This window comes from Bidens hawaiensis, unplaced genomic scaffold (assembly GCF_021521415.1).
Source record: "Bidens hawaiensis isolate Kalapana, Puna unplaced genomic scaffold, B.hawaiensis_p1.1 tig00048225_1, whole genome shotgun sequence".
In the NCBI taxonomy this organism is placed as follows: Eukaryota; Viridiplantae; Streptophyta; class Magnoliopsida; order Asterales; family Asteraceae; genus Bidens; species Bidens hawaiensis.
In genome coordinates, this window is record NW_027498633.1 from 76,093 (window position 1) to 88,442 (window position 12,350).

General features: G+C 35.8%; 1 protein-coding gene across 2 annotated transcripts; it reads left to right on the forward strand.

Annotated features, from left to right (window-relative positions):
- The first annotated feature begins 2,217 nt into the window (after positions 1–2,217).
- LOC143597401 (uncharacterized) lies at positions 2,218–8,974 on the forward strand. 2 transcript variants are annotated; one of them, XM_077075910.1, is made up of 15 exons: positions 2,218–2,465; positions 3,477–4,006; positions 4,080–4,356; positions 4,439–4,716; positions 4,795–4,971; positions 5,049–5,801; positions 5,897–5,991; positions 6,074–6,133; positions 6,221–6,309; positions 6,383–6,970; positions 7,102–7,176; positions 7,388–7,458; positions 7,545–7,602; positions 7,727–7,976; positions 8,060–8,974. In XM_077075910.1, the coding sequence occupies exons 2-15, from the start codon at positions 3,603–3,605 to the stop codon at positions 8,707–8,709; spliced, it is 3,825 nt and encodes a 1,274-aa protein (XP_076932025.1). In that variant the 5' UTR covers positions 2,218–2,465; positions 3,477–3,602; the 3' UTR covers positions 8,710–8,974. The 2 variants fall into 2 exon arrangements, with proteins under 2 accessions (XP_076932025.1, XP_076932026.1); XM_077075911.1 differs by having other exon boundaries at positions 8,063–8,974.
- Positions 8,975–12,350: the final 3,376 nt, after the last annotated feature.

The window sequence follows — 12,350 nt, forward strand, 5'->3', positions numbered from 1 at the left end:
CAATGAAACTATAAGCCATTATACGCTTGAGACTTTTCATAATCGTCACGAATACCTCCTTCAGCAACTCCACGTGTTTATCCTTTTAGCATAAGCACTTCAACTTGACAAATACTATATAACTCACTCACACAAACTATTAAAAAAATATATATCAAAAGACACGTTATTAAAACACAACTACATAAAAGTTTAATTAAAAAGAAACGTAAACTTGTATGTTTAACATTCCCTCCTAATTCATTTCTTAAACAAATCAACAAAACACAACTGACCACAAACATAATCATGTTGTTTTAATTGCAAACACTATAAAAAAATTGACGGTATCACTTTTTTCGATCCTATACAACCTTGACATGTCAATTTTTCTCAAAAAAAGGTATAAGTTAATTTCACAATACATAGGCATATCATTTATTCGTTAAACCTTTTCATCGTCAAACCCTAATTTAATTTATCTTCGAGTTAAGTGCCACATTAGTACCTGTGGTTTGGCCAACTACGCAACTTTAGTACCTAAACATTATTTTGTGCAACTAGCTATCCCATCTTCAAAAAACTTGTCATTTTAGTACTTTTTGCTAACCCCGTTAATTTTTCTCGTTAAGTCATGGGTAAACTTATAATTTCAATTATTTTATCACAAACTCAAAAAGAGTTAAGTGCCACTTTAGTACCTGTGGTTTGGTCTACGCAACTTTAGTACATAAACTTTATTTTGTGCAACTAGCTACCCCAGCTTCAAAAAACTTGCCATTTTAGTACTTTTTGCTAACCCCGTTAATTTTTTCTCGTTAAGTCAGGGGTAAACTTGTAATTTCAATTATTTATCATAAACTCAAAAAAATATGTGGTGACAGGGACTTGAACTCGCGCCTATAGTTTTTACAATGTTTTAACGAGGGATGCACTAGCCAGTAGGACAAGTGACTGACTTGTTCGGAATACTTTTATAGTCAAGTTTGAAAGACCCCCAAATCCTCATAAACCATAGAAATGTCAAAATTGGTCATAGCTGATCATGCAACTAGTTACACCAACACAATTGGGCCCAATTCCGCCCTCCGATTTCGTCAATCAGAGCTGTTAATCCCCTGCTTAATCAGGTCAATGCACTGCACATATTGTATAGCAGATTTTGGGTTGGAATTCAACATGAAAATTAACCAGTGACCAGAGCTGAGATGGCCAGAATCCCGCCGGTATTGAGATAGGGGCAGAAGCCGGAAAACGAAAGAGAAAAGGGGTGGGGGCTGTTTAGTTTAAGATTTGACACCATCGGTCCCTAGGATTTTCAAATGTTTAAAACTAAACAAAACATTTACAAAAGGGGGGATTTGATTAAATGAAGAGCTAAGTGCCATTTTAGTACATGTAGTTTGGCCAACTACGCAACTTTAGTACCTAAAACTTTAGGTACTAAAGTTGCGTAGTTGGCCAAACTACATGTACTAAAATGACACTTAACTCCTAAATGAATTAATAAAATAACTGAAATTACAAGTTTACCTTGACTTAATGAGAAAAAATTAACGGGGTTAGCCAAAAATACTAAAATGGCAAGTTTATTGAAATTGAGGTAGCCAGTTGCACAAAATAAAGTTTAGGTACTAAAGTTGCGTAGTTGGCTAAACCACAGGTACTAAAATGACATTTAACTCTTTATCATTTCTACATATTCTCCTTCGTCGGTGTATCATCTCTATCACCGGTTAACTTGCAATTGCCACCCATCATAGTCAATCTCCTCTCTCATGCATCAACCACCCTTTTTCATAAGACGGGTATTTATGTTTATGTTTGTTCGTTTAAAAAAGATCAACATGTTCGTGTCCGTTCGTTAAAAATATAAAAACCTACACATCTCAATTGAAAAACCCCAAATGTTAAAAAAATATAAGAACATAACAAACTAATATATACATACTAAATCTAATCAAAACTACGTTAAAAAAAATAAAACAAATAACTATAAAATATAAAATAACAAAACGAATAAAAAACAAAAAAAAAAATTTGCTCAAATTAGTGTAATAATATCTGAAGAGCTGATAGAAGAAAATAAATTGAACAATAAAAAGAAAGGCAGGCAGGCAGGCTTGAGCTGAGCTGTTGAAGCCGACTTGAATCTTTGTTATTCCAATAACACCCATCCTCCAAACCCACGTTGCACCCCATCACTCGTAATAAACCAAGGGCAAAACAGTCATTTCAGTCAGAGCCAACGCATCTCCGATCATAACACTGTGGGAGGAGGCGCTGCCATGGCTTCGGATGAGCCTTCAATATTATTATTATTATTATTAACCCCCAACACATCTTATTATTATTAATTATCATTATCATTATTATAATTATTACAGCAGGTAAATTTGCAAATTTAACCTAACTGCTTGATTCTCAATACTCGATCAGCTCTCCAATTCACCAATTTTACACGCGATTTGGAGTTACAGCTCAAGGTTTTTGTGAATTCGATCTCTTTTTGTTTAATTAAATGTGTTTTTACCGAATTAGATTGTGTTATATTAAGATTCTGCTTAATTGATCGCTTAAGCTGATTTTTTGAGCTTCTAGGGTTTCAATTATTAGAGATATGAGGTGATTAGGTTTACACAACTGTTGAATTAATTACTTTGCATGTGTTTAAATTTGAGATCACTAGTTTATAATTTGTATTGTAATGACTAGCTTCTTTTTGTTTGTATTCAGTTATGTTATTATTAATTGTTTTATTATTAGTTAGTTTGAGGAATATTTACTGGAAATGTATTGATCAATTCATACAGTTAAGATGATAGTTACAGGAAGTATCAAACTATTGATATAAAGTTTGGAATGGCATTAATTAAGTCCGATAGTGATCAGCCTGTCGTTTAATCGGAAAGTTAACTTGGAGAGACATGTGTATGTGTTTTTTAAGATCACCTGAGGCATTTGTGCAGTGCATTTGATATACAGTCAGTTTTATAACTATTATGTGCGTGATTGTGAATCTAGTTTAAATGACCATACACCTGACATACTGATAGTTACAGGAAATATCGATATAAAGTTGTTATATTTTTGGATTGCCATTAATTAAGTTTGATAATGATCAGCCTTTTATATAATTGGAAAGTTAACTTGGAGAGAAATGTGCACGTATTATCTATGATTACATTACTCTTTTTTTTACTATTGATCAAAGTACTGTAGGTATTTGTGCTGTGCGATACAGTCAGTTTTATAAGTGTTATGCGTGTGATTACGAAATGATGTTTAAATGAGCATACATTTGACATACTGATGACTTCATATTTAAAGGTTTTGAGAATGTTGTAGAAACTTTTGTGCATTGTGTGCGACTTGCAAGAACCCGATTATAAAGCGAGTTACTCTAAAGCAAATTAAATTAATGCATTTTTAATTTGATTTGAAATTTTGAACTATCAATGCGATTCTGAGGCGTACACCAATTCTTGAATTGTTAGGTTTAATTCTTCTTTCGTCATTGGGAAAGTCGGGTGTCACTTCCATGAGCAGTGACACGACGATATTGTCATGCACATCTGTGTTTACAAATCTTGCAACACAGAGACTGTTAATAAACTGATGCAATGGCGTCGTCTGGTAAATTTGACATGTCATCTGTTAGTCCGGATAGGCCATTGTACAATACTGCACAGCGCGGATCCTACTCAGCTGCTTCACTGGACAGATCATCCAGTTTTTGTGAAAACATGGAAAATCCAATATTATCATCTCTTCCTAGCATGTCGAGAAGCACCACAACTGTCACCCAAGTAGATGTAACCAATTTTTTTCAATGCTTGCGGTTTGACCCAAAGACAATGGCCAGTGAACATAAGCGACATGGAGATTTTAAACGACTTGCAAGTGCTGTACTTGGTTCGCCAGATGAGTCACCATCTGGTTCGATTAAAGGCAAACTGCCTAATTCATCACCTGAAGATCTTAAACGGTTAAAGGCTGGTTTGCGGGAATCCACCATTAAAGCCAGGTATAGTATTTTAATCTATCTTTATAGGATCAGAGATTTATATATTTTGTAATCATTTTTATTATGTAAATAGGGAACGGGTGAAGGCTTTCAGTGAGACCTTGTCGGTGATTAACAAGTGTTTTCCAAGCATTCCTTCAAGGAAGAGAACAAGACCAGATGCTTTACCTGGTGATCGGTCTAGTGGTTTACTCTTGAATCGTGCACCAATGATGGCAGGTGTCGGTAAGATGGGCACACAAAGTCATTCCCCCACAAATGCATTTGACTTTGAGCAGCAGAAGGCCGAAGAAAGGGGTAAAAATATCATTCCTAACAAACGAACCAGAACTTCAATGGTTGATCAAAAGGTTTGTAACTTTGTATAATGTTAATAGTTTGCCATTTTATTTTATTTTGATGCGAATCTATTTATAATGTTTACTAATATAGGCGGAGGTACGTCCAAACACTCCTGCTAGATCATCGGGGAATGTAGATAGGAATAAAGAGATTTTAAGACTTCCAAGCAGTAATAGTCTTCAAGGCGAGGATCGTTCATTGCACATTGTAGCCAATGGTTGGGAAAAAGCAAAAATGAAGAAGAAACGTACTGCAATAAAAGCCGATACTGCACATAGTCCAAGCTCAATGTCAACAAAAGCTGTCAATGGAATCCATGGAAGGAGTATTTCTGATTCCATGTCACGATTGAATGATTCTCACATGAGGTATCAATTTCTGATAACTAAAAGTCATACATCAATTGTGTTAAGTCTTCGTGCTTATGGTCGTCAGTTTTGATGTAGGCCTGGAGCTGCTAATGGAATAATTGGAGGTGTAAAAGCTGACGGTCCAGCTCAGCAGGCGAGTGTAGGCATACGGTCTTCCATTCCAAGGCCTGAACAGGATACATCTCTTTTTGATAAAAGAGATAGAAGTACAAGTTCTGAAAAGGAAAGAACAAATATTCGATCAGTTAACAAGTATGACAACATATTGTCATGTTTTGTTCTGTCTTTCCTATTATACTTGATTATAATTTTGTTTGATTTGTTACCAGGTCCAGTTTTCGAGAAGAATTTATATCCGGTAGTCCTACCTCTAGCACAAAACTGCACGGGCCCGCTCGAGGTCCAAGATCAGGGTCAATTGTTGTGCCTAAATCATCCCCAGTGGTTCAAAGGGCCACTGCTTCCAGTGATTGGGACATGGTTCATGGTACAAACAAGAACTCTGGTCAGTTTGGGTCCAATAACCGTAAACGTACACCAGCAACACGGTCTTCATCTCCACCAGTAGTACAGTGGGCTGACCGCAGGCCCCAAAAGATATCTCGTACAGCAAGGAGAACAAATCTTGTCCCTATTATATTTAATAGTGATGAAGTTACTGCTTTGGATAATACCAGTGATGTTACTGGTAGTGAAAGTGGGCCCGTGTTTTCTAAACGAATTCCTGCTAATTCTCCTCAGCAATTCAAATCAAAAGGAGATCATTTTGCATCATCTACACCGTCTGAAAGTGAGGAGTCTGGGGCTGCTGAAATTAGATCTAGAGATAAAGGGAAGAAGTATTATGAAGTAGAAGATAAAGGTGAACAAAATGTTCAAAAGCTCTCAACTTTAGTTCCTCCAGTAAGAAAGAACAAGACAGTGAATGGTAAAGAAGTTGGTGATGGGATTCGTAGACAAAACCGAACCGGACAGGGTTTTGGTTCGTCACGTGGTGTTACACCGCCAGTAGAGAAGATTCGCCATGTGGGGACCGCAAAACAGCTTAGAACTGCCAGACAGGGTTTTGATAAGTCTGAAAGGTTCTAGATTCTTTTTCCATGACAAAAAAAGATTATTTTTTTAGTATATATACTCCTATATGTTTTTTATGTGTTTGGTCTTGATGTGTCAACAGCAAATCAGGTAGGCCACCCACTAGGAAACTTTCTGACCGCAAAGCTTATACTCGCCAAAAGAATATCGCATTCAATGTTGTAGCAGACTTTCCCGGTATATGAAATGATGATTCTTACGTGAAGATTTGTTATGTTCACAAATTTCTGAACTTTGTTTTTTCCCTTATATCTGTTAGTTGGTTCTGATGCTGGACATGATGAGCTTGTGGCTGCAGCTAAAGCGGTTACTAATCCAAGTACTGTTCTATATCACCATCTGTTAATTTTTTTTTTGACGAACAATATTATATGATAATTCTAATTTTTGGATTTGGAGGTTGCAGATCATGTTTTGTCCAGTCCATTTTGGAGGCATATGGAGCCACTTTTTGGTTTTGTATCTGATTTGGACATGTCTTATTTAAAGCAACAGGTGATGGTTCTTTCTTGGGTTGTATAAGATATATGTTGTAAATTGCAAAATTAAAATTTTTTATTCTATTCAGATACAGGAAAGCACTGAGTCTAACATTAACACAAAAAACCCAGTTCATCAAGACGTTAAAAGTTCTGGTGCACTAATTAATGGAGCAGAAATCAGAAGTATTGAACCAAGTCCCAGACATTTTGCATCAGAAACTACGGGTCCTGGGGAAATCCCCCTTTGTGAGAGACTACTTGCTGCCCTAATTTTCGAAGAAGGAAACGATGAGCTTTCACTTAGTGGGAGTTACGACCACAACTTTAATGTATATGGATCTGCATTTGAGTTTGACACAGATATTGAATCAAATTCCTTCAATCAAAGGTCATCGCAGAGCTATGAACTTGGTGGGCGTGGTAATTTTAGTGGTCACAAGAAAAGTTCTACACTGAGATCTAGTAAAGAGTCCATCCACTGTCCGCCAGATCATATTATGTCCATGTCGGATTCGACAAAGGCTACTGGTTATGATCATTTGTATAATGGTCCACTTTCAGATCCAGCAATGACATCTGGCATCACCTTCTCGGATCATCAGTATGCTAACATGTCATTAAACGAAAGACTTCTTATAGAGATCCAGAGTATTGGACTTTATCCAGAACTTGTGGTAGGTTCTATCTTTTGCTCACTTTACGTGTTCTTAATTCTTACCTCAATGAGCATGCTGTTTTAATCACTACTATAAGATTGAAAAGTTTATTAAGTAATTTAACATGCGAACACTTTCTTTTTGTCCAGCCTGATTTACCAAACAATGGGAGTGAAGGCATCAGTGGAGAAATTTGTCGACTTGAAGAAAAACTTCTTAAACAGGTAGCAATATCTTTCAACTAAAATTTGGAATTTACCAGCTTTTTTGATTGTTTGTTTGATTATAGTTCAAATGGATAATTCTCAGTTTTGCAATCAAGGATTGTACTGCTTTCTTTGTTTCCGTTCTGTAGTTTCTTTCATATTTTATTGAAAATTCTGAATATCAAATATAAAAAAAACAGCCTTATCTTATGATCTAATTGATTAACAGGTTTCCAGGAAGAAATACCTGCTTGATAACCTTTTGGAGACCACTAATGAAGCAAGAGATCTGCAACAGAAGTAGGGATTCTTTTTCTTTATTTTAAAATCTAACCAAGTGATTTTTATTACCGTCTTTTCTAATATGTCCAATTGTGTGTTTGTAGGGAATTTGAACAACTTTGTATTGACAAGCTCACTGCAGTGGCTTATCAAAAGTACATGGTAATGGTTATTAATTTTTTTTTCTTTTCTCATCATCTTTTCAATCAGTTTTTGCACAAGCATTCCTATAAACTACCAAAATCATGATCTTGACGTATTTTTATCATCAATAAATGTTTGTCAGAGTTGTTGGGGTCCTCATGCGCCTAAAAACGTTGGTAGCAAAGTAGCCAAGCAAGCTGCTTTAGGTTTTGCTAGACGAACACTGGATCGATGCCACGAATTTGAATCAACAGGCAAAAATTGCTTCAATGAACCACTATTTAAGGAAATTTTCCGCTCTGGATCATCACACTTAAATGACACGCAATTAGATACCGCAACCAATGACGGATTCGGTAAAATAAACGGGAAATCCATAGAACGAGTGTCAGGTACTACATATTATTCACAATATTCTCCCAACATATATTATTTTGTCCGTCTTTAATTATGGTTCTGTTTTTCACAAATAAAGCAGGTGCTCAGCTAAGCCCTTCGTTAAGCAGCCATGAGATATATCCGTCTGATGCATTCCACTTCTCTGAGCAAACTAATGGCAAAGATGAAAATATATGGTCAAGCAGGGTCAAAAAGAGAGAATTATATCTTGATGATGTCGTTGCTGGTACTTCTTCAGGCTTTGGAACCACAATTTCAAATAGTGCAAAAGGAAAGAGAAGTGAGCGGGACAGAGAGGGTAAAGTGAACGGTTTATCCAGAAACGGAGGCCCGAAAGTCGGGCGGCCCGCATTCGGTAACATTAAGGGTGAAAGAAAGAACAAAACAAAGTTAAAGCAGAAAACAACTCAATTAACCGCATCACTCAATGGCCCGATTGGAAAAATTTCAGATCAAAACAGAACATTTTCTTCAGTCCCAAATGTGAAAAATAATAGCAGTAGTAGTAATAATACGATCAAAGAGGAAGACGAGTATAAGTATATGGAGACCGAGGAGCCACTTGACTTTTCACACCTACAAATACCTGAAATGGATGTACTCGGTGATCAAGGCGAAGATATAGGTTCATGGTTGAACATTGATGATGATATATTACAAGATGATGATTTTATGGGACTTGAGATTCCAATGGATGATCTATCAGATTTGAACATGATGGTCTAATAAAGTTGATGATGTTATGTTGTACAGAAGACATGCTGAGTATACACGACTTACAAATGAAAGATAGAAACATAATCGCTGGTCTCAAGAAAGAATGCCAGCCTGTTATTCGGCTACAGATGAAAGATACATATGTGGAAGGTTTTGAATGGCATGGATTTTGGTGGTATTTAATATAGGGATTTAGGGTTTGTAAAAATCTTTTTGTTTTCTACCTACTCATAACCTAGTTTGTTCTGGCCACTATATTTTAGGAAAACCCGATTTTTGGTTATAGCATTTTAAAGATCAGGGGACAATACCCCTTGTACATACAAATTTATGTTCTCAATAAAATCAGTTCATTCTTAATATCATCTTTTTCTTCATGTTTATTCTCTCTTATAAGTTTCTATTCCTCTCCATTTCGGCTGCAGTTTGAAGAATTCAAATCGAAGGTATATAACAATAACGCCTTTACTTATTGGCTTTGTGCTATTCAGTTTTATTATTTCACATATTCTTCTGGACATGAATTCTGTGTTTCTGTTAATGCAGGGAGGAAATAAAGTTATCTTCTCACATTATTCATGGGCTTTAGAAGTTTAGATCATATGAAGCTTAAAATGGTTTTCTTTATGTCTTGCATACTTTTGTTGCCTTCTTTATTTCTTTTCACTTGAAATATATAAGTGATTTTGGAATAAGAAACATTCTCATATTGATTTCTTCCGGAGCTAAAAGCTGAGTGTTTGACATGCTTGCTAAATTCGTTTAGTTAAATGTTTAGCGATTCATGCTAAAATTGAGAAGAAAATGTAAAGTTGCGTTTTAATTTGTACTGTTTGCCTCACACTAAAAGGTAAAAGAGATCACCAAATAGTTTGTACTGTTCTTGTCACGCCTCCTAGTGTTGGGCGACAAGGAGGCGGCCCAAGAGTTTGAATATCATAACCCTTTAGGCCTTGTCCCAAGAGTTTGAATATCATAACCCTTTAGGAACGGTGATTTGCGCATGAATATGCTTATATTTTCCTTCTTTATGTTTGAACATATATTTTGTAGCCAACTTGTTTGACTCAAATAAGCTTGTTGAGACTGCTGTCTTTCTAAACATCAGAAAAAAGAAGCAAACAAAAAAGAAAAAGACAGCCGGCCTGAGACGGCAATCTGAATAGGAAATATGTTATTATAATTAATTAAAAAACAGGTAATCTGACAATGGAAGCGTCAGATTTCTTCCTTCCACACTCAGATTTCTGGTTCAATCTATTTACAATCATCACGAGGTAGGCTTCCAAGTTTATCTTATTGGATTAAATTTTTGTTTAGTTTGTTGATCATATGAAACAGGTGGGAGAAGTGGTAGCAACTAGCAGGTGACTCAAGACCCGCTCAGTTTTGAATCAGTGCAAATGGACAAGGGTAATCAATCTTAACTTTACAGTAATTGCTTCTAAACTTATGGTATCAGAAGTTATTATAGCAGGGAACTTTTGGTTATACAGATGCTGCTATGGAAGAAGGAAAGGTTTCAAGATTTGTCTTTGAATTTGTGAAACCATTCTCAATTTTCAAAGGTAACAAAACAACTTTTAAGTTTTAATTTAACTATACAAAACCCCAAAATAAAATTTTAATTGACTAAAACAAGCAAGTGCAGATAATGCAGGACACACAACAAAGAATGAAGATTATGAGAAAGACAGATATACCCTTGTAACAGAATCGGATGATTTTCAACAAGGGATTTATGATAGCCCTCTTCCTTGCTTCGGCTGTGGAGTAGGATGGTTTTCGTACGTATTAACATTTTTTTTCTTTTCATTTATTAAAGAGTTCGTGAATCTTGTTTGTTTTTCTTTTTAAAGGTTTTTAGTAGGGTTTGCATTTCCATTAATGTTTCTATGCTACATTTCTCTATTTTGGAAACTATTACCAAAGAGACCCTAGGGAACGCGCGGGTCTTGCTGCTTCTGCAATTGCTGTAAGCCCACTTTCTGTATCAGTTTATCACCTATAAGTGACATAAGCTATATACTTGATACAATGTGATCTTGATTGCAGGCAATGGGATTCTCTCTTATGCTATTGATCATAGCTGCAATTTTTATATTCTAGGTGCACATTTTGACCCTTTGTAGATAAAACTCTTCTTATCAAAACCTTCAAATTGTAAGTTATAGTTATATAAAAGTTTATGGGCGACAGATTGTATAGACTTTAAGCATGATCGCTCAACCGCATACAAGTGAAATGACTTATATATTTTCTCAAATATACCAACAGACAAGAATAATATATATGTTTATATACATATCAAAATAGTACTTGCATAATGTGAAGTTAAGACGGACTCTCGTTCTGTTCATGAGTCCTAGAAAAACTTTACATGTTCTATCTGTTCTATCCTCTTTAGAACATAATAGATAGAGGAAGAAGGAAAACTATGAACTGGTCCAAAAAGTTGAAGAAAAAAGAAAACTTTTTTTCTTTCTTTCTTTTTAATCTTGGTGTTGATTTTGCTGCGGTTGAGCCACCTCTAGTTTTTTCTTTTCCTTGAGAACTACTTGACGCGGCATGACTTCCACCAAAAACTGGCCTCCGTTCCATACGGCTGCAGAAACTTTAAGTATTTGGAAAAAAAGGTGTAGTTCATATGACAAGAATATTGGTACTGTGAGTGCCATGGTTGCTACTGTGAAAACAGCTTGTAGCAGAATATACATCAACAAACGGTTATTATCTCCAAGATACCCGCTTAAGCGCCACCATATGTTGTTTGCCTTTTGTGCCTTTTTTGATAGTCCCCTACATATAACATGATTTTATTAAAAAAACAATAAAAAATAATAATAAAGAACTAATTTTAGGTAGAGAAGTGTAATAACCTGTAAGAGGTCATGACTTCAGGATCCTTTAACAGGCGTTGTCTACGAAGGACGTCTACTATGAGGAAATACAGAACTTGCCAAAGAACATAAGCGATCAATGGGACCGTGAACAACCATGTGCATAGAAATGATTTCTTCTCAGTGTGGCGCCATGATAATCCGCTTGGGCTTCCCTCTGGATCCATGGCTTCAAAGAAAGCTGGGTCCCACCAGCAAATCGTAAAGAAGACAACGCCTGCAGATAACCCAAAAATAACAACAAAAAGAAGCACCCTCGTAAGGTTAGAACTTAGAATATTTGTTTAGCATAACATCATTAGCAAGAATGAACCCTTAGAATATGATCATAAGGCATAAGTATGAGAGATGAATCACTGAAAGAATCAACTTTTATCCGGCCGACGCACCTGGTAAAAGATGTATCAGGACGCTTACAATTTTGTCAACAGAACTAAAAACCAAGCTACATCGCCAAACAATCAACGCCCATGCTAGTGGTCCCTGCAAATGTATATATTAATCATGGTTCTTGCGGTTCTCTACCTAAAATTTGGTTCTTTAATGTAAATTGCCTACATAATATGTATATAGGAAAATCTAAATGTACTTGCCTCTGCAAATGAGAAGGTAACCATGAAAAGCTTTTGGTTTCTGGGATAAAACAAAAGCATGACCAAGAAGATGGTATTGGCATAGTAGCAGAAATCCTACATGACACAACAAAAACATAATGTTTACATCACTTTGCACAAGGACGATCTTCGCAAT

Excerpts from the sequence above, each read along its gene's own strand:
- LOC143597401 (XM_077075910.1), top strand. The coding sequence starts at position 3,603 with ATGGCGTCGTCTGGTAAATTTGACATGTCATCTGTTAGTCCGGATAGG. Across the intron at positions 5,802-5,896 it reads GGTTTTGATAAGTCTGAAAG|CAAATCAGGTAGGCCACCCA; the intron begins GTTCTAGATTCT and ends ATGTGTCAACAG. Across the intron at positions 7,603-7,726 it reads TGGCTTATCAAAAGTACATG|AGTTGTTGGGGTCCTCATGC; the intron begins GTAATGGTTATT and ends AATGTTTGTCAG.